The following is a 21,741-nucleotide window of genomic DNA, read 5'->3' as shown; positions in this document are numbered from 1 at the left end:
GTTTGGTGCTTTTCAGTGGATCTATTTCTTATTTATTACTTAACCTTTGTGGGTTGGGTTCGTTGGGATCTGTCTCCTTTCCAAGTGAATACGTTTGCTCTTATGTTTATGACGTGATTCTTATTATAACGAGATATTTCTTGTTTGCTCTTACGTTTATAACGAGACTTTTCTTGTACTCGTCTGCATTTTTTAAAATATTTTTATAGAAGGCTGTAAAAAAGAAATTGAATTTGTGTGCTTAACACTATGATGCACTTACTGCAGAGTTAAATTTTCCACTTTGGATTATGGACATTTGGGATTTTACATCCTGCTTGGAAGACAAAAATATGAAGTTGGTCGATATGAACTCATCGGGAAGTCTTGCCTTGCAGAGGCAGAACATGAAAAGGATACAACAGAAGCATTTAGGACTATTTCTTTTAAATGATGGCAAAGTATCACAAACATTCAAAAATATTGGTAATACATTTAGAACTGGAAAACTATAACTTTTGAAAAACATCCATTACATAAAACATCCAAATAAGATGTGCATGTGACTTTTATGTGGTTACCAAGCATCATCTTCTCATCAATGATCATCACCATATGCTCTGAAACTATAACGTTCTTGATATGGACCATTGAACCATAGGTCAGCTTCAAACCACTTTGGGTACCGGACCAAGTCTCCGGCCACAAATTGCATGAAACGCTTGCTTCCTTCAGGCACAACTCTCACTTCCCCTTCTTCTACGTACACCAGTTGGTCTACCTGCCAGTCCCAAGGTAACCTGCTTTTCCCAGTCTTCCACACTGACCATTTTGAAACTCCAAGCTCGGCTAGTCTCTCAGGAGGAACTTTTCTTTCCACCTTCACATTGTACAATTCCTCCAAGGATTTCTCTATCCTCATTGCTTTTATGCAACACCTTCCTTTAGAAGCATTAACAGACTTTCTGAAACCCCTGGAACCATTGTTGACAGGAGAATAGGTAATGGCTAATGTTGTCAAAGAGCTTGCCATGCCTGTTAACAGTTTACAATCAATCAACTTCCCTTGCAAACTAGCACAAATCTGCAAGAAAGGTTTTAAGAAATTCAAAGACTTCCAATTTTAATGATGCACATTGAATAAAAGTTCCAACAGGAACCAACCAACACATTTCCCTCTTAAATTACCATGAGTAATCTCAGTTAATTTTTAACTGCAAAGGGGGAAAAACTGACACTATAACATAACCTTCCGTTGATTCTATAGTAGCACGTGTAGTTATGCTTCCCTATGTGGGTTTGTTTGTTTTACTTGTGTGTTGTGCTGTGTCTGTTTCCATCATATATGGCTAGAAAAAGAAACAAGTTTCCAACTTTTTTTTTCTTGAAAATTTGAAGGGTGAGGCTTACCTTACCTAGTACCTACACACTTTAAAACCCACAACAACGGAATGGAAATGGACCAGAAAAATGAATAACAATTGAAGTTCATAAAATCATCAATGTTCACTTCCGGCTGTTTTAAGTCCTAATTGTCATTCACTCAGAGAAGTAGATATCATACACTAAATACACATAATAAAATCTTCAGATTCCAAAGCACACAAATCAATTACAAATGTAAAAACACTAGTTTTCTAATTAGGGTTTGGTCAAGACCCAATTCGTGAATGCGTGGTAAGTGATTAACATACTTGATGAGCTCCGATGTTCTGACTTCTGAGTTGAAATGAACACCGACTAAAGAGCAAAAAATGATCGAAGTTTTTACCAGTTCAAAAGAAGCGCAGGGTTGAAGATGAAGTTGGAAGTTTCGCTTCGTTTCAACCGTTAAACGATAAACCCTGTGACAACCGGTGAGGTTTATCCTCAAAGTTGAAACCTTTATTAATTAAGTAGACAAAGTGGAGTGCCACTCTGTTGCCTACACAACTATATGTATTTAATAAGACCTACAAATATTTCATGAAAATATGTTAACAAAAAGTATTAAACAGTATACTATTAATATATATTTTTTCAAATGTGATCATGCAAAACATAGGAAATATGAAGCAAGCAAATAAGAAAAATAAAATAAAATAGAAATACCAAATTTTTATTATTTGTTCAAAAGAGGAAGTATAAATGTGTTATTTTTTCAAATGTGATCATGCAAAACATAGGAAATATGAAGCAAGCAAATAAGAAAAATAAAATAAAATAGAAATACCAAATTTTTATTATTTGTTCAAAAGAGGAAGTATAAATGTGTTTTTTTTTTCTTGTGAAATAAAAAAAACCTTCTCCCCAATTGAAATGGAAGGAGGGAAATGAAAACTTCTCTTTTTCTTTTTTATTTTAATTTTTTATTAAGTAAATAATTTTTCATAAAACAAACAAAATATTGAAAATTAATAAGTTTTATATTAAAAATAATGAAATAAAAATATTGTTATTTTTAAAATTAAATTAAAATTATAATTAATATAAAAAAAAATTATATATTTCTTTTCACTATATCCCATTAATAATTTAATATTACTTCTCATATCATATCTGACAAAGATATATCTAGAGGAGTAACTTAGACATATCTAATCTAATTAAGTGAAAAATAGAAAAGAGAAATATAGGGAAGGAAAGGACACAGACAGTTTTGGTGGTTGAACGTGTCCACTTGTGGTGCGCAAATTCCTTGCCTTTTTCGATGATGATAATAATAATTGATAAACCAAACAGAGAAGAAGAGAGAAAAAAAACAGTTGCTTGCTTTACTTCAATTACTCTCTTGATTATCTAAATTTTTTGAGCTTCATTTGTTATGTTATTGCTTCGGCTTCAGCCCATTAATGGAATATCTCAGCTCTCAGTGGGGACTTCATTCCCACACAAGAAATGTAGCCGAAGACCCCTCCTTTCGAGACCACAAGCTGTTCCCTCCAGAACCCAGGTACCAATTCTTCACTGTGTCATGCCACGTGTGTTTTCTATGTAACAAGTCCAAATAAAGATTGACATTTTATTTTAGTTTAATTGGAATGCATGATAGTGTTAAGGTTTCTACACTAACATTCAATCATGGATTAGCATGTATGATAAAATTATTGACTTTTGTAATAATTAGTCATATTTAAGCTGTTTTCTAGTTTGTTGACACAAAAATATTTTTACAGTAAAAGTGTACCAAAATTAAACTCAATTCTTTTACTTTTATAGAGGATAATGGAGAGTGTTTCAGTGAGTGGAGAAGTTGGTGGTGCTGGTGGAGCATACTCTTATGAAGCCTTGAAAAGATTAGACCAGCAATGGTCAAGCATATGCTCCTCTCAAGAAGGTTCATGTCATTCAATGATTCTTATACCCTTTAGGAAATGAGACAATTTTATATTTTTGTAATCTTCTTATGTATGCATTGCAGTTGTGCAAGAGCCTCAGCAAGTTGTCTCTACCATCCCAAGCTTGTTTGGCTCATCTGATCTTGCTGACAAAGCAGAGGGATCATACGATGTGTTAGTGTGTGGAGGCACTCTGGGGATCTTCATTGCCACGGCCTTGTGTGCTAGGGGTCTTCGAGTTGCCATTGTGGAAAGAAATGTGCTAAAAGGGGTAATTTCAGTTTCATTGACTGGGATATCAGCATTCAATCCTACGCAGAAAAGAGTCGATAAATTCTTTGAAGGGTCGGATTAATTTTGAGTTGTCTGTGTTATTTTGATCATTAGAGAGATCAGGAATGGAATATATCAACTAAGGAGCTCTTGGAACTTGTAGAAGTTGGGGTCCTGGAAGAAGATGACATTGAAAGAGCCACAGCAGTAAAATTCAATCCTGTAATTCCTGAACTTCTTCTGTTTAGTTTCCAATTTATATATAGCAAGAATCATCTCAATTAGGTATTTCTCCATACCTAATGTCTTGAAGTTACTTCAAACATACATCACATCATTCACATGCCTAAACACAGTAAAAGATGGATAAGGAGGTCTTGTTTGTTACAAAGAACTGACAAAATTCATAGAGCACTGCAAGATGAAGTTATCTAACAACCAAGGGATATTATCAAACAGTACAAAAAATTAGTATTTAGTAACAGTAAATGTAGTTGTCAATCCCAAGAGAAAAGACCCAGCAGTGTTTAATTTTGTATAAAAACTTATAAAGGAGAAACTCATTCAAGCTTACAAGGTAGAGAAAAAGGAAATACGTACCCTGGCAGTCTTACTCTGACTTTTGTTACGGTTAGATAAATGTTTTATTATTAATATCCTCCATGAATATTAATTCAAGATACTTTATTGTGTTATACATGTGTGTCTTTGAAGTAATTAAAGAATGTGATTTTTATATTACAATTATATACTTAAGATTGAACCATTGAATAATTTTCATCCTATTTCAATTCATTCATTTTTTTTCTTGTGCTTAAAAATTAAGAATTTCTGAATTTTCATGTTAAGTTTTGAGTTCTCACAACATGACCATTGTTTACATATTAAGAAGTATTAAGTTCAGTGCTTCAATGTAATTTCCAAGCTGCTTGATTCTTTTTTGTTCCTCAAAGAACATTCAATCACCAATAGTTTGTTTCTCCTATAGGCAAAAAGCTATATATCACAAATGGCATAACTATGTCTCAACTGTTGCCTTCAAGCTGTGTCTTCTCTTGTAACCTTTCTAGGATTTATGGTTCCTACTCTTCCCTTTAATTTATTTTTCACTAACTTCACTTTGGCAATTTCATGAACCATGCAGAACAGATGTGGATTTGAAAGGAAAGGGGATATCTGGGTCAACGACATACTTAATCTCGGAGTCTCGTCAGTCTCCTTCCCATAAACTAATTCGATATACCAGTAAAGAATTATAATAATTGTTTTTTTCTATTTCAATTATGAATGAATAATTTAATCTATGTTCTTATCTAGTTAATATTTTTCTTTTATTTTCTGTCTGGCTTGGCAATGAACAATATGTGGTTGCAGTTGCTTTAATTTAGTGCATGTTTGAATTATTTAATTTTTTGGAGAAAAATCACTTCTTTATTCAAAATATTTCTAATTAAGACTTCAATTATAATCTAAACCTATCTAAAATACAAAATAAGCTAATTTGATAACGTACTTAATTGTTGTATTTTGCATAATTCCTTCAAGAGAGGACAGAAAATCTGCTGTAGCAAACTGGATATAGAATTACTAAGAAATGTGCAAGCAGATGCAAAAAAAAACTTGAATTATTATGATGAATACTCTTCCATTAGTACTATTGCACACAATTTTGAATATTATCTGGACTTAGCTCTCAGAAACTGATAGCAATACTACACAAGTGCCATACGAACCTACCACAATCTGTTATAACAGAATACTACCCCACCCATTTGGTTATTCTGTTTTGGCTATCGTGCAATAGCACTTGGACCTAGTCTCATATTATAAATAATGTACTCCACCAGAAGTAAAGAAGAGAAGAATTATGAAATATCAGCTTAGTGTAGCTTAGTATAGAATAGCTTAGTTTCGGTTCGTAACAGAAACATGCATTTTATTTTTACTATAGGCACAGAGTTTACAATTATGTAATTTGAGTATAAAATTGATTATTCTGTTGAAAATCATAATCATTTTTGCCATTTGCAATTGCAGACCTGCAAAGCTTATAGAGATTGTAAAGACACGGTTTATCTCCCTTGGTGGAGTCATTTTTGAGGGGTGCGGTGTTTCCTGCATTAATGTATATGAGGATGCTGCAGTGAGTTTACCTTAACTTTTAGAAATAGTTATTCTAGTGCAGTCACAAGTTTTAGTTTATTAAAGGCCATGCAGCCAATACAGAATTTTTATATGTTGAATTTCTGCATATATATTCACATTTATAAACACCACCTAACTAGAGGTAAGCATCAAAGGGTTATATAAAGAAAGTTACTGTACCAGAAAAAAAGTTGCACAGTAGATTGAGGTGCGACAGTGAAGCATGCAAACATATCATATATGAGCCTAGCATTGAAATGGAAATTTTGAAGTACCATTTAATTATGGGACTGAAGAATGATAACTTTTATTTGATGATAAAGAAGCATGAATGCATGTATTTTTTTTTTCCAGGTTCTGAAACTTTCTGGGGACAAAATATTGTCATCACGTCTTATAATTGATGCCATGGGAAACTTCTCCCCTGTTGTAAAACAGGTCAGGAATATATTTTCATTCATTGTCGTATTCTTACAGATAGTTATGATTTTCATCACGTTATCACTAGGATGTTTTCTCCTTTCATCATGTTATCACGTTATACAGGCTCTGGTTGTCATTTGTTTGTTCTCCTTTGTTTATCTTTGTAAGGGTGATTGTCTTCGAGTGACACAACAGAAAGGTCTTCTGTTGTGTGTTCTATCCTGCATATGTAGGACACATTGACTAATATATGTACGTGCAACATCATTTAATATGCAAGTTATGCAATATCTGTTAAATAAGTAATTAGCCAACTAAATTCCTAAATGATTATGAGACTGGGAGGATAGGACAATAATGGTCTCTTTCATCCAGTATTATTGATTGAATCATCATTAACCCGAATGAGACTGACTACTCCATTGAGAATTTAAAGAAAGTTACTATTCATTAAAGTTCTACATATACTAACTTGATTTAATGAAAGATAGATAAGTGCCTACTGAGAATTAAAACCTTTTCCTGAAGCTTCTTCCAAGTTTCATGTTCAATGATTTTACAGATAAGAGGTGGGAGGAAGCCTGATGGTGTTTGCCTTGTCGTTGGAACATGTGCACGTGGCTTTGAAACAAACTCCACTAGTGATGTCATATTCAGCAGTTCATCAATAAAGAAAGTTGGAGATTCAAAAGCACAATTATTTTGGGAGGTAACTTTTACTGTATCAATAGAAACACAGTATCCCCATCTCTATTTTTAAGAACTTTAACTGAAATCTTCACAGGCATTTCCAGCAGGCTCAGGTCCTTTGGACCGTACTACTTATTTGTTCACTTATGTGGAACCTCAACCTGCATCCCCAAAATTGGAAGAATTATTAGAAGCGTACTGGGATTTGATGCCAGAATATCAGGCTAGTTTTCTTTTCTTCATTGTGTTCTCTGATGGCTCATTTTTTTTATTTTTTTTTATTTTTTCATTTTGGAGGACATTTTATCCTCCCCTTGTCTGTGCTTCCTTTCTTTTCTCTAATAAAATTTCTTTTTCTATGAAAAAACTAAGATTTGAAGTAAGGAGATCTTTTTATTCAATTTCCTGTTCTTAACAGCCAAACTAGAAGCTTGAAAATGGCAGTCTGTGTATGAATTATCAAGTCACAAAACTGTTTGTGATTACCTTGGTGTTATGTTACTAATCAATTCCAGTTATCTACATCATATTATCCTTGCCTTTTATCCTTGTTTACTTAAAGAGTATCTATGCAATCAGTTCTGTAATGATTATGCTAACTGATAAAGTTTTACACTCTTCAAATATTATTTTTTGAAGTCACATAAGTAACCAAGACATCTATATTTGACCAGATGCATTCTTCTATACTGGTGTTCTACTGCTATCAGCTTGACTGATGTCAATTTGAAACTTCGTTTAGGGTGTTTCACTTGACAATTTGGAGATACTGAGAGTTATTTATGGAATATTTCCCACATATCGCCAGAGGTATTAATTTGTATTAGAAGATGTATGTAAAAATCAGTTGATAAGTTCTACAATAGGCTTCCCATTACTGTCTTATCACACACACACACACAATTTGTTTTCTCTTGCTGAAAGTTCTTGCTTCACTTAAGATTGACACCTGAAAGCAATACAGCCAGTCAGCCAGTAGTTTGACCTTGAAGATTTTAATACTAGAAGTTAGAACACACCATTCATTTAATTCCTTTGTCATTCATGGTTCCTGTAAGAATTTGAACCATGTATTGTGCATGGCAACTCACTGTGGAAGCTACTAAATAAGTTGAACTTCCTTATGCCTGTTCCATAATGTCTCTCTTTGAAATTTTCAAATGTTTCTTTGGCTAACCTGTCACTGCCAGATGGCGCTACTCCATTAAGTGGAAATAAATGAACCATCCAACTTTTAATTGAACACCAGAAAATTTTCTTTCAACTTGATGTGTTCTCTGTCTCTACCTAACATCTGCTATTTCCCAAGTTCGTTTTAAATTTATTTCGTTTCCTCTTACTGATATCTTTACCTGTCATTTGTTTTAATATGACACTGTACAATGTTTGATGATGTGGAGCACCTAGCAGTCCGCTACCAGCTGCTTTTAGTAGAGTTTTACAGGTAAATTGCGTTTTACACTTCTGAAGCCTCTATAAAATTAAGCCATCTATGATCTATCAACTAATATTAAAGTAATGAAGCTTCATTCTCTGTAGTTTGGTGATGCTAGTGGCATACAATCACCTGTTTCATTTGGTGGATTTGGAAGTTTGACCAGGCACCTGGGGAGACTGTCAGCTGGTAAGCCTTTCAGTGAAATTTCAAACTTCTGATGTATACTTTTGAACTAGTTGAAGCAGATCTATTGCAATGTTGTGGAACAGGAGGTTTTTTATTTTCAGTTTCATAGTTTTATTTATGTTTTATCTGTGAGACATGAAACTTTGAATCTGTTAGTTTTTCTGAGTATTGAGTGAACTCCCCACCATTTTTCTTTACCTTGTCTTCTGTCTTCAGCTACATTGGAACAACCTAGTTCAGTAAAATATAATGTGGCTGAAACAGATTTAGGAAGTTGTTCAAACAAGTAACAGCTAACAACAAAAAATAGGCACATTATTGAGATAATCTGATTCTTTTTTTCACTTTATTATAATGAAGGAATACATGAAGCAATCAATGGTGATTATCTTGACTCATACAGCTTGTCACTGCTGAACCCTTACATGGTACTTTCCAACTTCTCTAAAGACTGTTTCAGCAACTGTAGATGAAACTAAATACCTGGCCAATATTGTGTATAATGCAGCCCAACTTGAGTGCTTCATGGTTGTTCCAAAGAGCAATGTCAGCAAAGAAACAGTCCAATGTTCCCGCAGATTTTATTAATGAACTTCTATATACCAATTTTAGTTGTATGCAGGTAGTTTATTTCTCTCATGACTCAGATTATAATTTTGTTCTTTCTTACTTACTGTTGCTTCTATTTTATCTATCACTTCTGCAGAGGCTTGGTGATCCAGTGCTCCGACCATTTCTACAGGTGGACTTCTTGTCCCGGTCTGAAACTCTGGATATGTTTTTTGCTTTGTCTTTGTGAGATGTTCTTCACAAAATATTCTTTAATTGAGATGAGAACCAAACCAATATCAAATTTCAAACCTGGAACAATGACTGTCCTGAGGAATTATCCATTATTTATTACAGGATGTTGTACAGTTTGGTCCACTTTCCAAGACATTGGGCCTAGTTATGTTAACAAATCCTAAAATACTCCCATCCATATTCAAACAGGTAATTCATGAGTTTAGCTATCAGTAACTTCTTTTTCCGTTTTTCATTTCAAGACTGCAAATATGAATAAATACCTAAAAACTGAAAAAACATCTTTTCCTACATGTTTGTGCTGCTTTGACTGACATAGATCATAACATAATTTATATGTTCATCTCTTAGTTTCTTATGTCATTTAATTGGACAAACAAACATCTAACACCTAGTTGGAGGTCAATAAAAATATACGGCATAAATAATTAGTGAAACAACCTTTTCAATATAGGGGATTTAGCATTTTATCTTGTTTCAGGTTGGTATTCCCGTACTTCTTGATTGGTCCAGACATTTTCTGGGGCTTGGCTACTACACCTTTTTATCGACCTTTGCTGATCCTATTGTGAGGTAAAAGTCTTTACATAGTCCTTCTAAACCACTTATTAGCTTCTTTACTTATTCAACAAGCATATAGGTCCAACTAACACACCCTTATATTCTATGCACATGTTCTATGTATTGCAAGGCCATTTTTAAATACATTACCATCCAAGACGAGTTTCCAGTGGAAGCGGCATCTCGAGGCTTGGAAATATGGAGCTGGTCTTGATTACAAGTTATAGTAACTACTTTTACATATGATTCAAACCAACCTACAAAATAGAGATGATGTGGTGGCATAATTGGTTTTTTCCTCACATCCAATTTCTTGTGGTTCTTCTCAAGATTTACTCTTCATCTCATTCCTTCTTGATCTTCAATGGAAACGGGAAGTTTTGATTCATTTTTACCACTTCAACATCAAGTGAGGTGACATAAATGAAAACTATTTTTAAGTCCGAGATATATCATCTAAATTGTCCATAGGGTGTTCCAAAACGAAGCATGTAAAGAGAGCAATAAATCAAATCACTAATATGTTAGGCTTGTAAGAAACGTCATATCTATACTTTCTAACTTATCATTTGCACCAATGTGTTTTCCGTCCCCAATAAAATGAGATGTTTATAATACGTTTCATCAAAATCCTTTGTGAGCAGCATGTTAACACCATCAATTTAAAAAATAAACAGGCATTACTCTATAAAACTTTGAGTTTAACAACTTTCTATGAAAAGTGACTATGAACAATAACTTTCTGTATTACGAGATGATGTGTCTACGTTTTTCCTCTATTTTTCCTCGATGAACAACATCAATAGCAGCATACTGCATTCCTTACGGCACTTAAATGGTGGATTATAACGACAATTACTTAATTTATCATCAATATGTTTAGTGAATTCAGGGCTTTCTTTGATATAGGGTACATTTTAAACTTATTTGTTAAAATAATGTTTTTTAAATAAAATAAGCATTTTTTTAGTTTGTTTAAATTATTTTTACTTTAAAAAGTAATTTTTTTTGTTTTTTTTCAAGAAGTAAATTCTATCTACTTCTTAAAAACAATTTCTAAAAAAAAAACATTTTGTTCAAAATTATTTTTTAAAAGTTTAAACAAATTGACTCTTAGTGTCATCTCACCCTTATAACATCTTCAAGAAGCAATACTTCCTCTGTTTGTTTTATCTAAATCTGTTAGTTTATATCAAAATTATTTTTAGCTTCCTAAATTAATCTTAACGATTCTTTCATTTATATGCAGTGTATAAATATTTAAATAAAAGTAAGAATACAATTAAAAGAAAAATAGTAATTGATATTGTCTTAAGCGAATTATTTCCATCATGTGGCCAAAGTCATAATTTTGAACGCAAAATTGATTCTATTAAATTTTACTACCAAACATGCTAGATATTGATCTCACGTTGTCAAATGTCATCTTGTTACAACAAATCATGGTTTTCAGAACCTTAACAATATGTCTAGTCTGCTTGAAGAAAAAAATAATAAAGAATTGTTGAATTAACCAAAACAACCACATTCCGCAATTTATTACTATCTTAATTATTGACATACACACTATTTTGCATTATTTTTACTCTCCTGCATGCTTCAACATTTACAGAGCCACAAGAACCGCCAGAGGCATACTGCATCCAAATTATCTATGTTTGGATGTCCATGCCACTATTTCCAAAGCAACTAAAGTAAGAGGAAAACAAATAAAATTGTAGATCTCAATCTGTTCTTTTTTCACCCCAAATTTTTGAAAGCTCCTTTATGATAGTCTTCTGCTTAACATCGTCCCTTTCCACATGCCACTTCCTTGACATATTCTCAGCCTGCAAATCCAAGTTTTGAGTTAGGCTTATGAATTGAAACATTCAGAAGATTAAAGAAATACAGTTTAAAACTTGCCCATATCTTTAAGGGAACAAATTGCTCTTTGATATTCTCTAGTTTTGGCTCAACATAGTCTTTTCCCTTAGTTTTGATGTCACTCATCTGTTACAACAACAAAAATTTCCGATAAAGAAGTTAACAAACTAAAATGGACAATTTATTTGACAATATATAGATCTATTAATAAAACGAAAAAACCATAGAAGAGAAAACAGTATCGATATACAATACCAAAGGCTTATACGAGGAAGTTTTATGGTTCTAAATATGTCATTCAACATGATGAATAATTTATGAAGAACGGTGAATAGAAATGCAGCAAGTTAGGCATTCAAGTGGGTTACTTGACTAATTTAAAAGCATACACATGTATTATGAAAGGGAGAGAAAAAAATTGCATATAATTGAAATTACTTACATTCTGCAGCTCTAACTTGGAGGCCACCATACCAAATACCAATGCAGCACCACCAAATACAAATGCAGTGGCAACAGCAAACGCCTTTCCAACTATAAAATTGGAAATTAAAAGTTGCATTAGCAAACATAAGCATCATAAGCAAAGAATTTGCCAAAAACCTATTTTTTTTCTTAACTTCATTATTGGTATAATGAGCATAAAAAAATCAAAATAAAGTCATAAACCAATATCTAATGAAGTAAACAACCACCTGAACTTTATGTACAAGCAAATCAAGTATGAAAAGTGAGGTTATTCCTGGGCTTCACTATCCCAAAATGGTAGGACATTAATGCATTGTCTTCATAGATATGGTATGTACAAACTAAAGCACAAAACATTACATGTATCAATAGTGCAACTTCTGGTGATAGTAACAGGACTATAGCAAGTGATATTGTATGCTATTAATAACTATGACCCCCATATGTTTCTCCTTCAGTTCATGAAGCCCAAAGCAGGTTTCTCAGGGTGTTGATTATAACTGCTAATGCCCCACTTTAGTTTTTCATATTCTAAATCATACTTAGTCCAAAGACAGAGAAAATGATGCCTATTTTGATTTTATTTACTAACCCTATTACCACACACTCAACCCTAAACCTTTTTACACCAGAAAAGTAACTTCTGCCCAAATAGTATCCCATTACTTCATTCCCCATAAAAACAACATATATTTTATAACTTAATCCCCTCTCCCTCCTCCTCAATTTCTATATTCAAAATATAAAACACTCTAACCTCAATCTCAAACTAAAAGGTCTGCCTTATTGAAACACTCCCAACAAATAACAAAACATAGCTTAAACAACTTAAAGCTCTATACTTGAGGATTGCTCACTTAAACTTACCAATATTGCTAATTTAATATCACACACAACTACAAGTTTCTCTAGTGTTACGGGACCCTGTGAAGGTTTAACTCTAGCTCGTTTAGTTGATGAGAAACTTGAAAGTATCACAAGTTCCCTCCCTCAAATTAATTAATACACTCTCTACACCCAATAAAATAAGATTACCTAATCTCCCCCAACACCTTTCCCCATTATACTACTGCATCAGCTCAAACTGGTTGGACCAAGTTTCTTAGTAGCCAGACCTGATGCTGAATATATTGGTACTTCAACTTTGACATATTTGATCAAAGTTGAACAGAGTATCACATTCTATAGAGGGATCACAGGATGACATAAGTTATGGTGGGCATTGACTACACCCTCAGTTTTCCATAAACCATTATCTGCAACAGATTCCACTATAAAGTCCACAGAGATAGGATGTGGTTATGTGAAAGATGAAGTACCAAACCTAATATACGCAAGTTTGTCAAGTACATAGAGTCAACGATGTACATATTCATCAGTGAGAATTTGCATTAGAGATACCATCCATCTACAGTTAGAAGAAGTTAATGAGAAGAAAATGTACCATGTGCAAGCCCTTCACCTGCAGCTTTCAACTTCTCCGGGTTAACATGTGTGGCATATCTGTCTTGACGCGATTCATTAGCTGTTGAGGCTGAAACCGTGTTTGCTGCTTCAGGCAGTTGCCACCTGTGTAACCAAACCATTGTGCATAAACAATTGAACAAACAAAACCACCCTTTATAAACATTAAAAAAGAAGAAGATGAATCACAATCAGCTTCATTGCCCTATTAAATCTCAAATTATAAAATTTAACAGAGTAAATAGCATACACTAACAGTGTAAAGGATTTTTACAATATCGTTCATTTTTATCATAATTATAATCTTAAAAGTCACGCCAATGATAATTTCTGATCAATTGACAGTATACTAATAACACAAAAATTAAACTCGATTTAAAAACAAAAAGTTGAAATTCAAATGGGAAAACATTATGCAAATGAAATTTGATTCATAAAGTGAAAAGAACTGGGGAATTGAAATTGAAGAGTGATGAAGGAACCTTTTGGGGCCAAAGGTGACTTGGGGCAGGGAAAGGTAAGCACGCAGAGGATTGAGAGCATCAGGGGATACGGAAGATTGGGTTTTGGGGTCGGAATGAAGGACCCATTTGGAGGCAGAGAAGGAAAAGGAGGTGGCTTCATCATTTCTAAACACTTTGGAAGGAAGAGAGTGCCTTAGAACCTCGGGAAGTACATCCGCATGATCATATCCTTCGTGAAAGTTAAGGTTGTTGTTGTTGGTCTTGGGAAGAGGGTTTTTTTGGGCTAATTTTCCCACGGCTTGTTTGGATTCCTGGAAAAAGTACGCAGCTTCTTTCCCAGCTAACCTTCCCGCGAGAAAACTCATCTTCCAGGTTACTCTGTTACTTTTGTACTTTGTACTTTCTTCCCACCGTTCCATTATATATTTATATGGCTCCCAAGCTATCTACTTCATTGAATTTAGTTAAAAACTATCATTAATTACAAGAGTGGTTATATTTTCAAACATTCAATCAATAATTTTTTTTTCTTTTTATCTTTATTTTTCATCACATTACATCACCAATAAAATTTATCATTTATTTTTCATCTCTTTTTTTTTTCTTAAGTTGTAAAGAAGTTAAGATTGTCCAAAAAAATATTTTTCTAATTATAAATTTTTGTATATTTTTTATCTATAATAATCAAACTCAATAGCAATAAACAATTTATAACAACTCACATGCACTACTCAAACAACTAAATTAATAGTAAATTATTGGTCTGGTTGACACAAGTAATTAAAGATGTGAAATGAATTTTCACTTTTTCATGGATGAGTTGGAATATCCCAATTTGTAGTTTAAACATGTGTAATAATTCTTAGGTGTACCTTTCTTGGTAGTTCTAACATGTGATTAGTGTCTCCCTTGATGGAGTATATCTTCGTTTTACCATTTTTATTGAGGGAAAAACAAATCTTGTTTAATTTAAAATTATTAAATTTTTAATAATTATTTTAAATTTTATAGTAACTTTTAATAAGTTTTTTTGTGAACTAACTTTTACTAAGTTAATAGATAAAAAAAAGTTAATAATTGTCAAATTATCCTAAAAATAATAATAAGCATGCATTAAGCATAAAATTTTATATATTGTAAATCAATTAAAATATTTTATATCACTTCTAAATTGATTATTAATAAGTTAGTGATATTTATGATTGAATTTTTACACACAATCAATTTAAATATGTTTATTGTTTATTATTATGAGAGTTAAACTCAATTAATTGAATAATGTGTCTAAGTGTCATAAACTTTATGATACTTCAATTCTTACATATAAAAAAAAAATTTATTATAAAAAATGTCCGTAACACACTTTTTAACATGATTTCTAATGCATGCTACTTTTTTTAATGTCTAAATACATATTACTTAAAATTTATTAAAAATTACACAATTAGTAATAAGAGTTTTAAAAAAAATAAGATTTACTTCTTAAAAAATAAAAAAAAATACTTATTTTAAGTAAAAATAATTTAGACAAACAAAAAAAAACATAAATATTTTTATTTTACTAAAAAAAACTCATTTTTTAAGGAAAAAAACTTTAAAAAATGAGTAACATACATGCATTAGAAATTTTATAAGAATTTTAAGAAGAAAAACAAAACTTAAACAAAACCTAGAAATTTTTGCAATTTCCCATTAATTTTAACCTATAATGTGTTACTAGCCTAACGTCTCTCTAAAATATATCTTAACACATATCAAAACATATAACCTTGATTATTATATATGTTGTGATTCAGGAAGATCATCTGCAACGGTGATACCGTGTAAATTGCTTTTATAATAAAATATGTGCTTAATTTATTGTATAGTAGCATTGCTCTACGTTCAAACATAAATGTTGACTATAACTCTATAAGCAGACCTGAGAGTACTAAAAAAAATTATCTAATTACTTGGGAAGCAAGAATTGTGCTCATTCCTATTGCTTGGAGATAAGATCAGTATGCTTGGAGATAAAGTTTCAGTTTGATATGCTGTATAACAAATGGAATAATTTTTATTTTATTCATCTATAAGAATTCATGACACGTATTAAAATTTTTATAACAGTTTATCCTTTTCTATCAATCGAATAAGATCCCTTTGATAAATGAGATGGTCTTGATAGATTTTGGGCAATCACCATATATAGACCGATTAGCTTGATTTTCTTCGTTACAACAATCCTCAAACGTCAGGTTTTAACTTATAAACGCTATTGTTTATTGCAGAACAAAAATAATGCTAATGTTATTACTCTATTTGATTTTTTCTTTTGTCTTTAATAGGTATTTCCATAGATTTATAATGTATTCGTAAATGATTAAGTCTTTGAAAATAATTATACTTGTTTTTCTTCAAAATATGAAGAAGTAAAACTTATCTCCATTACAGTTTTTGACTCTGTACCCAACAACAACAACAACAAAAAATGGCTATTGAGTAACGTTGATGATAGAGAGAGAAGTTGTAAAGTTGACAGTGCCAGTAATGCGCAACTTAATTCTGCTGCAGTCTGTGTGCACGTGTTTGTGTGCGTGGAGATTGTAGACATAAAATTATGGAATGATTAATTACCAAAAATAAAATATATACTACAATGAATATGTGTCGGTGGTGCCCAACTTAGTTTTATAGCCCATTTATTTTGTGACAATTTCAATTTTTATAGTAGGGTGTGTTTTTTTGTCAATCCGAAACTCTGTAGGCTAGTGTGTCTGACTCCCAAATTCTGTGACTCTCTTTGGATAATGAATGACTAACAATAGAGACTAACTTTATTGATATAATTCAATTTCAGATATTTATTGGTTTTTTAAAAAAAATTCAAGGACTACTATCACAGCATCCCACAAGACCAAAGTGGTAGTTCCCTCTTAATTTATATTTATATAGATAATAGATGTGATTTGTTTATTCGAATTTGTCTAATTCACTCAAAATAAAAGAGATTAAATAATTTTATCTTTATAATATTTGTCTTATTATTAATTTTATCATTAATATAATTATTGCTATATTTAATGCATCATTTTTTCTCTCTCATGTCATTAATGTGATTGAAATTACTTTTTTATATTTTAATGTGATTAAAATATATAAAAATACTTTTTCAATAACAATTTACTTTTATATTAGTTAATTACTTAACGTCTCATTATTTTTAGTTGTTAAAAATTTGAACTTAGTTCCTAACTTTTTAACCATTACGAAATTGATTTCTATATATTTCAATAAAATTTATTCTTAATGCAAGTTTGAATGATATTTTGAATGAGAATGTGTTTTTATGAATTATTCTTAAGGAAGAGTGTTTTTAAGAATTGTTTGAGTTAATTATTACTAGCTCTCATGTCCTGTGAATCGTGCTTCCACTGCACAAATCTTAGTATACTCCCTGCCATAGTTTGATTTTTAGTATTCATGTATGAGTATTAACACTATTTGTACTTCTAACCATTGTTAATTACCACTAACAAAACACATCACTAATCACTTGACTTTCACATCATCAAGAAGATATCCGGGATATCTTTGCATGCATCTACCATCAATTTCATTGTGCTTTTATTCTTAATTAATTATGTCACCTAATTTCATCAATGGGAAAACTCTCGACACTCAACACAAATCAAAGATTGGAAGACGAAAAAAACACAACAGAAATAGATCGAAATAGTACTGAATTTTAAGGTGACTTCACACGTCTTGCTTATTTCCATGGAAATTCCAAAAAAAATTCATTGTCTCACATAAAATTATAATTTTTTTACACAAACTTGAAAAACTCTTCTGAAATAATATCACTCTAGAAACTTGAGTTTACCATTCAAGAATCACAAGGAGTGGTAATACTCTCTCACACACCAAAAAAAAAAAAAAAATCTTCTCACACATCTTTTTAATTAGTTCACATGTCCCCTCTCCTATATATTTAGAATTCTCCTGCCTCAAGAACTTCCTTTTCTTTCAACTGTATTATTAATTATCGTCTCTCATAAACCTAACACCTTTAAAACCTCAATCCCTTTCATTCAAAGATAAATATAGATTTAATTTCTTCGGATCAACAAATTCCATCAATTTACGATACATTGAAAATTTAAATTGTTTTTCTGGCATTTTATCCACACGGTGCAATTGGCTTTACCACCCTCGTGCACCTTATATAGGATCGATGGCACAGGAAGCCCTTCATTACCACTGCACCCACGTATAAGTAATAATAAGAGTCTACCACTAGCCATGTGCATTTCTATAATAATCAAATCTTCTGTTCACTCAAAATAATAAGTATTTTCTAGCTATGAAAAATTAACTCTAATGGGGATTCGATTAAGCTTCTAATCTAGTCCTGTTCAGTTAAAATAATTGGGGTTTGATAAAACTTGACTTATATTGCCAAGTTATCGAGCAAAACTTGATTGTCAAATCATTCTTTTAATTTACTAATTGCACATTTGTTGAATAAAATCAGTAAAGAGGACAGAATAGTGATCAATGATGATGAAGGAAATGATCGTGATGATAATTAATGATAGTGATAGTGATACTGTTAATAATTATATATATGAAAGCGATGATTAAAAAAAAACAATGGTTATGGGATAACGGTAATTAAATGTGGCATAGTAACAATTATATTGGATAAGAAATTAGAACAGTCCCACGTGTAAATCATGCAAACCTACTTGAGATAAAATAAAGGAAAGAGGGTGAAGTGAAAAAAAAGTGAGTTCACATTTCACTGTGTTGAGACATGATGACGGCCGGATAGGTTTTATGTTACTATTTATAAGATAAAATGATTTATTTTTACAATTGACAACAAAAAAAGTTAAAGTATTTTTTTTAAAATTGAGTTAAAAACACTTTAAAAAATTAAATTAAAAATGAATTTAAGAACTCCAACAAAAACCAGTGTGGTGGGACTTAAGATTTAGCGTTTGGCAGCCACTTATTTCAGCTTAATTACTAAATAGTTGGCAAAATATGTCTAGAAGTTAATAGCATCAAGTTTCCTAATATCAACAAACAAAAAAATCAAAGCTATATCTGTCTATATCGTATGTAATATTAATGTTTTTTTAACTAAATTATGTGACATTTTTTTTATTTTTAAATTCTTTAAAATAATTTTAATTTATCATTTCATTTAATTTTTTTTATTTGATGCATATGTTTCTAAACTTTTCATATTCCCACTCTCACATTTTAACTTTTTTTTAATTTATTTTTTTAAAAAAATTAAAGAAATACAATTAAAAATTAAATTAAATTTTTGTATATTGAAAATTATTTTTTATTATATATGTTAATATTAAAATGAGAAAAATAAAAAATACATATTCATATAATATTAACTAATTATTAATTCTAATTTTTTGGTTAAACTCTATCATCGATCTTTTAGTCTTTCACATATAATATTTAAACTCCTCTTTTAATTTTCTCATATTATTATAAAACTCTGGGTCAATATATTAATAAAAAATAATTTTGAAGGAATGGAAATGCAAAAAAGTCTCTCTCTCTATATATGAGACAAATATAATATTAATAAAAAATAATAAAGTAATAAATTGAAAACAATTTCAAAATTAGCATTTTAAAAACAGTTCATGTAACAATTTTAATAAAACTTTTATACTCTACATAAATACAAATGGTTTGTGATTAAAAATATTAAATTCTTAAAAATACTATAATTTTACTGTACAATGAACACACACAAATACTAGTTCCTTTAAATCTCCGAATGATATGATTAGGACTGTATATGTCCTTGATACTTCCAAGGACCCTAATGAGCGCTTCTTTTTTCTTTTTGGATAAATAATTAATTTTATCTTTAAATATATAATTTACTGATAAATATGTCTCTAAAATATAAAAATATAAAATTTAATCTTCAAAATTATAAAAAATGTAATAAATATATTTAACGGTTAACTTCTATTTGTTACTATTAATAGAATAGTCTATGTAACATAATCACAGACAAAAATTTAACAATCATATATATTTGTCACACTTTATACATGAATTAAATTTGTTTTTTTTAAAATATATTTATCAATGAATTATACCTTCAAAAAGACAAATGACTATTTATCCTTTTTTTTTTCTCTTTCCATACTTTTTATCTTCTTAGGAGAGTTTGTTACAAGAAATTCTTTTACTTTCCTATTAATTGTGTCGATATGTATTACAGGTATACGTACCTATTTATCAAATAAAAATTCCAAATACCTCAGTTAAAAAAAATGTATGTATCTATTTGCGTTCTCCAAATCTTTATCCATATATTTTACTAATGATTAATTAGGATAAAGTATGTTTTAGGTGTGAATTTATATATATATATATATATATATATATATATATATATATATATATATATTATTTTTTGGCATGAGTCTTGGGTAAAACAATATAACAATAGGTCATTATTAATCTATTTATCATTTTTCTGTTAATCATGTGATCATTACAGATAAGTCATCGATCAGCGTCAGTTTAATCTACATCAAATAAAACTATGACAAAATCTACTGTGACCATTAAAAGGTTGATCAAATCTTAAAATATTTTTCATTTTATATTTTTAATATAAAAAAATTCAAAAGTGATGACTAAAGATTCCGTACCCAGCATGTGCTCTTAATGATCACATTTACAAATCATTTAACAAAAAGTCTATTAATTATCACAAGACTGTTGAATGATTTGTGTGACAAATTAAAAAATTATGATGGTTTCTTACACATTCATCCTTAGTTTAAGAAGCATGTCTGCAATTTTTTTCTAAATACTTTCTAACATTCATACAAATGTTTCTAATGTAAACCTCATACAGATTGCCATTTTTTTTTAAATAAACCAATAATTAAAAAAATATTTCTAAAAAGGTAAATAAATTAAAGAATAAACACTAAATATATTATTTTTAAATTACTTGAACCAGGTTTTTTAACACCGATTTTCACATAATATTGATTAATTTTAACTATTTTTTAATTTAACTAGTTTGACTATTTTTTTGCTCTACTGCTTTTTTAAATTATCTCGCCAGCACGCAGTCTAACCTATATTATTAAAAATTATGAAAAAAATGTAATAATAGAGTAGCAAAGAAGCCTAAATAAGGAATCGATTACTATTACCGTAGCTAGCGCGTGGATGGGTCCCTTAAGCAATCATCCATATTATTTTTATGTGTTTAACAATAAATTATTAGATTATTTGAAATTATTATAACTCAATTAATCAGTGTATGACTTGTGATTAAATTTACTAATTCTTTCTTATAGTACAATGAAACACTTAAATACATGTTACAAAAGAGATTAATTAGGACAATGAATATGAATATGTGATGGTGTGATATTATTTATTCCTTTTGTATTATAATAATTGTTGTCAAAAAAATTATTCTAAAATAATTATTATTTTAATTTTTTAATATAACATTAATTATATTTTATGACTTATATTTCTTATAATATTAATGAAAAAAACTAAAAATGAATTAACAACAATAAGCTTATTTTTATAAAATTGTTGTTTTCTTTTATTTATTTATTTATTAGATTTTATTGGTCTATGTTAAAAAATTTAGGAC

At 30.4% G+C, this 21,741-nt stretch overlaps 3 protein-coding genes across 7 annotated transcripts; 1 reads left to right on the top strand and 2 right to left on the bottom strand.

Moving 5' to 3' along the window:
• Positions 1 to 396: 396 nt before the first annotated feature.
• LOC100526901 (uncharacterized) lies at positions 397 to 1,906 on the bottom strand. Of its 5 annotated transcripts, none has more exons than XM_006595463.4 (2): positions 1,751 to 1,906; positions 397 to 1,063 (listed from the first exon to the last, which is right to left on the bottom strand). In XM_006595463.4, the coding sequence occupies exon 2, from the start codon at positions 1,010 to 1,012 to the stop codon at positions 578 to 580; it is 435 nt and encodes a 144-aa protein (XP_006595526.1). In that variant the 5' UTR covers positions 1,013 to 1,063; positions 1,751 to 1,906; the 3' UTR covers positions 397 to 577.
• A 660-nt stretch (positions 1,907 to 2,566) lies between these two features.
• LOC100784275 (uncharacterized) lies at positions 2,567 to 10,256 on the top strand. The gene is made up of 18 exons (XM_003545514.5): positions 2,567 to 2,911; positions 3,178 to 3,295; positions 3,380 to 3,567; positions 3,684 to 3,791; positions 4,714 to 4,778; positions 5,607 to 5,712; positions 6,069 to 6,152; positions 6,700 to 6,846; positions 6,922 to 7,050; positions 7,570 to 7,637; positions 8,238 to 8,271; positions 8,367 to 8,451; positions 8,812 to 8,879; positions 8,960 to 9,073; positions 9,158 to 9,193; positions 9,358 to 9,444; positions 9,737 to 9,828; positions 9,947 to 10,256. Exons 1-18 carry the CDS (start codon positions 2,783 to 2,785, stop codon positions 10,041 to 10,043), a joined length of 1,755 nt encoding a protein of 584 aa, XP_003545562.1. The 5' UTR covers positions 2,567 to 2,782; the 3' UTR covers positions 10,044 to 10,256.
• A 1,069-nt stretch (positions 10,257 to 11,325) lies between these two features.
• Positions 11,326 to 14,487, bottom strand: LOC100782670 (uncharacterized). Its single transcript, XM_003545512.5, has 5 exons — positions 14,097 to 14,487; positions 13,595 to 13,719; positions 12,125 to 12,216; positions 11,722 to 11,808; positions 11,326 to 11,645 (listed from the first exon to the last, which is right to left on the bottom strand). Exons 1-5 carry the CDS (start codon positions 14,441 to 14,443, stop codon positions 11,541 to 11,543), a joined length of 756 nt encoding a protein of 251 aa, XP_003545560.1. The 5' UTR covers positions 14,444 to 14,487; the 3' UTR covers positions 11,326 to 11,540.
• Positions 14,488 to 21,741: the final 7,254 nt, after the last annotated feature.

Source organism: Glycine max, chromosome 14 (genome assembly GCF_000004515.6).
Source record: "Glycine max cultivar Williams 82 chromosome 14, Glycine_max_v4.0, whole genome shotgun sequence".
Classification (NCBI taxonomy): domain Eukaryota; kingdom Viridiplantae; phylum Streptophyta; class Magnoliopsida; order Fabales; family Fabaceae; genus Glycine; species Glycine max.
This window is presented reverse-complemented; position numbering and strand designations above follow the sequence as displayed.

What these genes read in the sequence shown, in the direction of transcription:
- LOC100526901 (XM_006595463.4), bottom strand. Translation starts at nt 1,012, where the DNA reads ATGGCAAGCTCTTTGACAACATTAGCCATTACCTATTCTCCTGTCAAC.
- LOC100784275 (XM_003545514.5), top strand. Translation starts at nt 2,783, where the DNA reads ATGTTATTGCTTCGGCTTCAGCCCATTAATGGAATATCTCAGCTCTCA. An exon ending in ATACTTAATCTCGGAGTCTC is followed by an intron (nt 4,779 to 5,606) that starts GTCAGTCTCCTT and finishes TTGCAATTGCAG; the next exon opens with ACCTGCAAAGCTTATAGAGA. An exon ending in TCTCCCCTGTTGTAAAACAG is followed by an intron (nt 6,153 to 6,699) that starts GTCAGGAATATA and finishes ATGATTTTACAG; the next exon opens with ATAAGAGGTGGGAGGAAGCC.
- LOC100782670 (XM_003545512.5), bottom strand. Translation starts at nt 14,443, where the DNA reads ATGAGTTTTCTCGCGGGAAGGTTAGCTGGGAAAGAAGCTGCGTACTTT. An exon ending in CCAAGTTAGAGCTGCAGAAT is followed by an intron (nt 11,809 to 12,124) that starts GTAAGTAATTTC and finishes TTGTTGTAACAG; the next exon opens with ATGAGTGACATCAAAACTAA. An exon ending in TTGTTCCCTTAAAGATATGG is followed by an intron (nt 11,646 to 11,721) that starts GCAAGTTTTAAA and finishes TTGGATTTGCAG; the next exon opens with GCTGAGAATATGTCAAGGAA.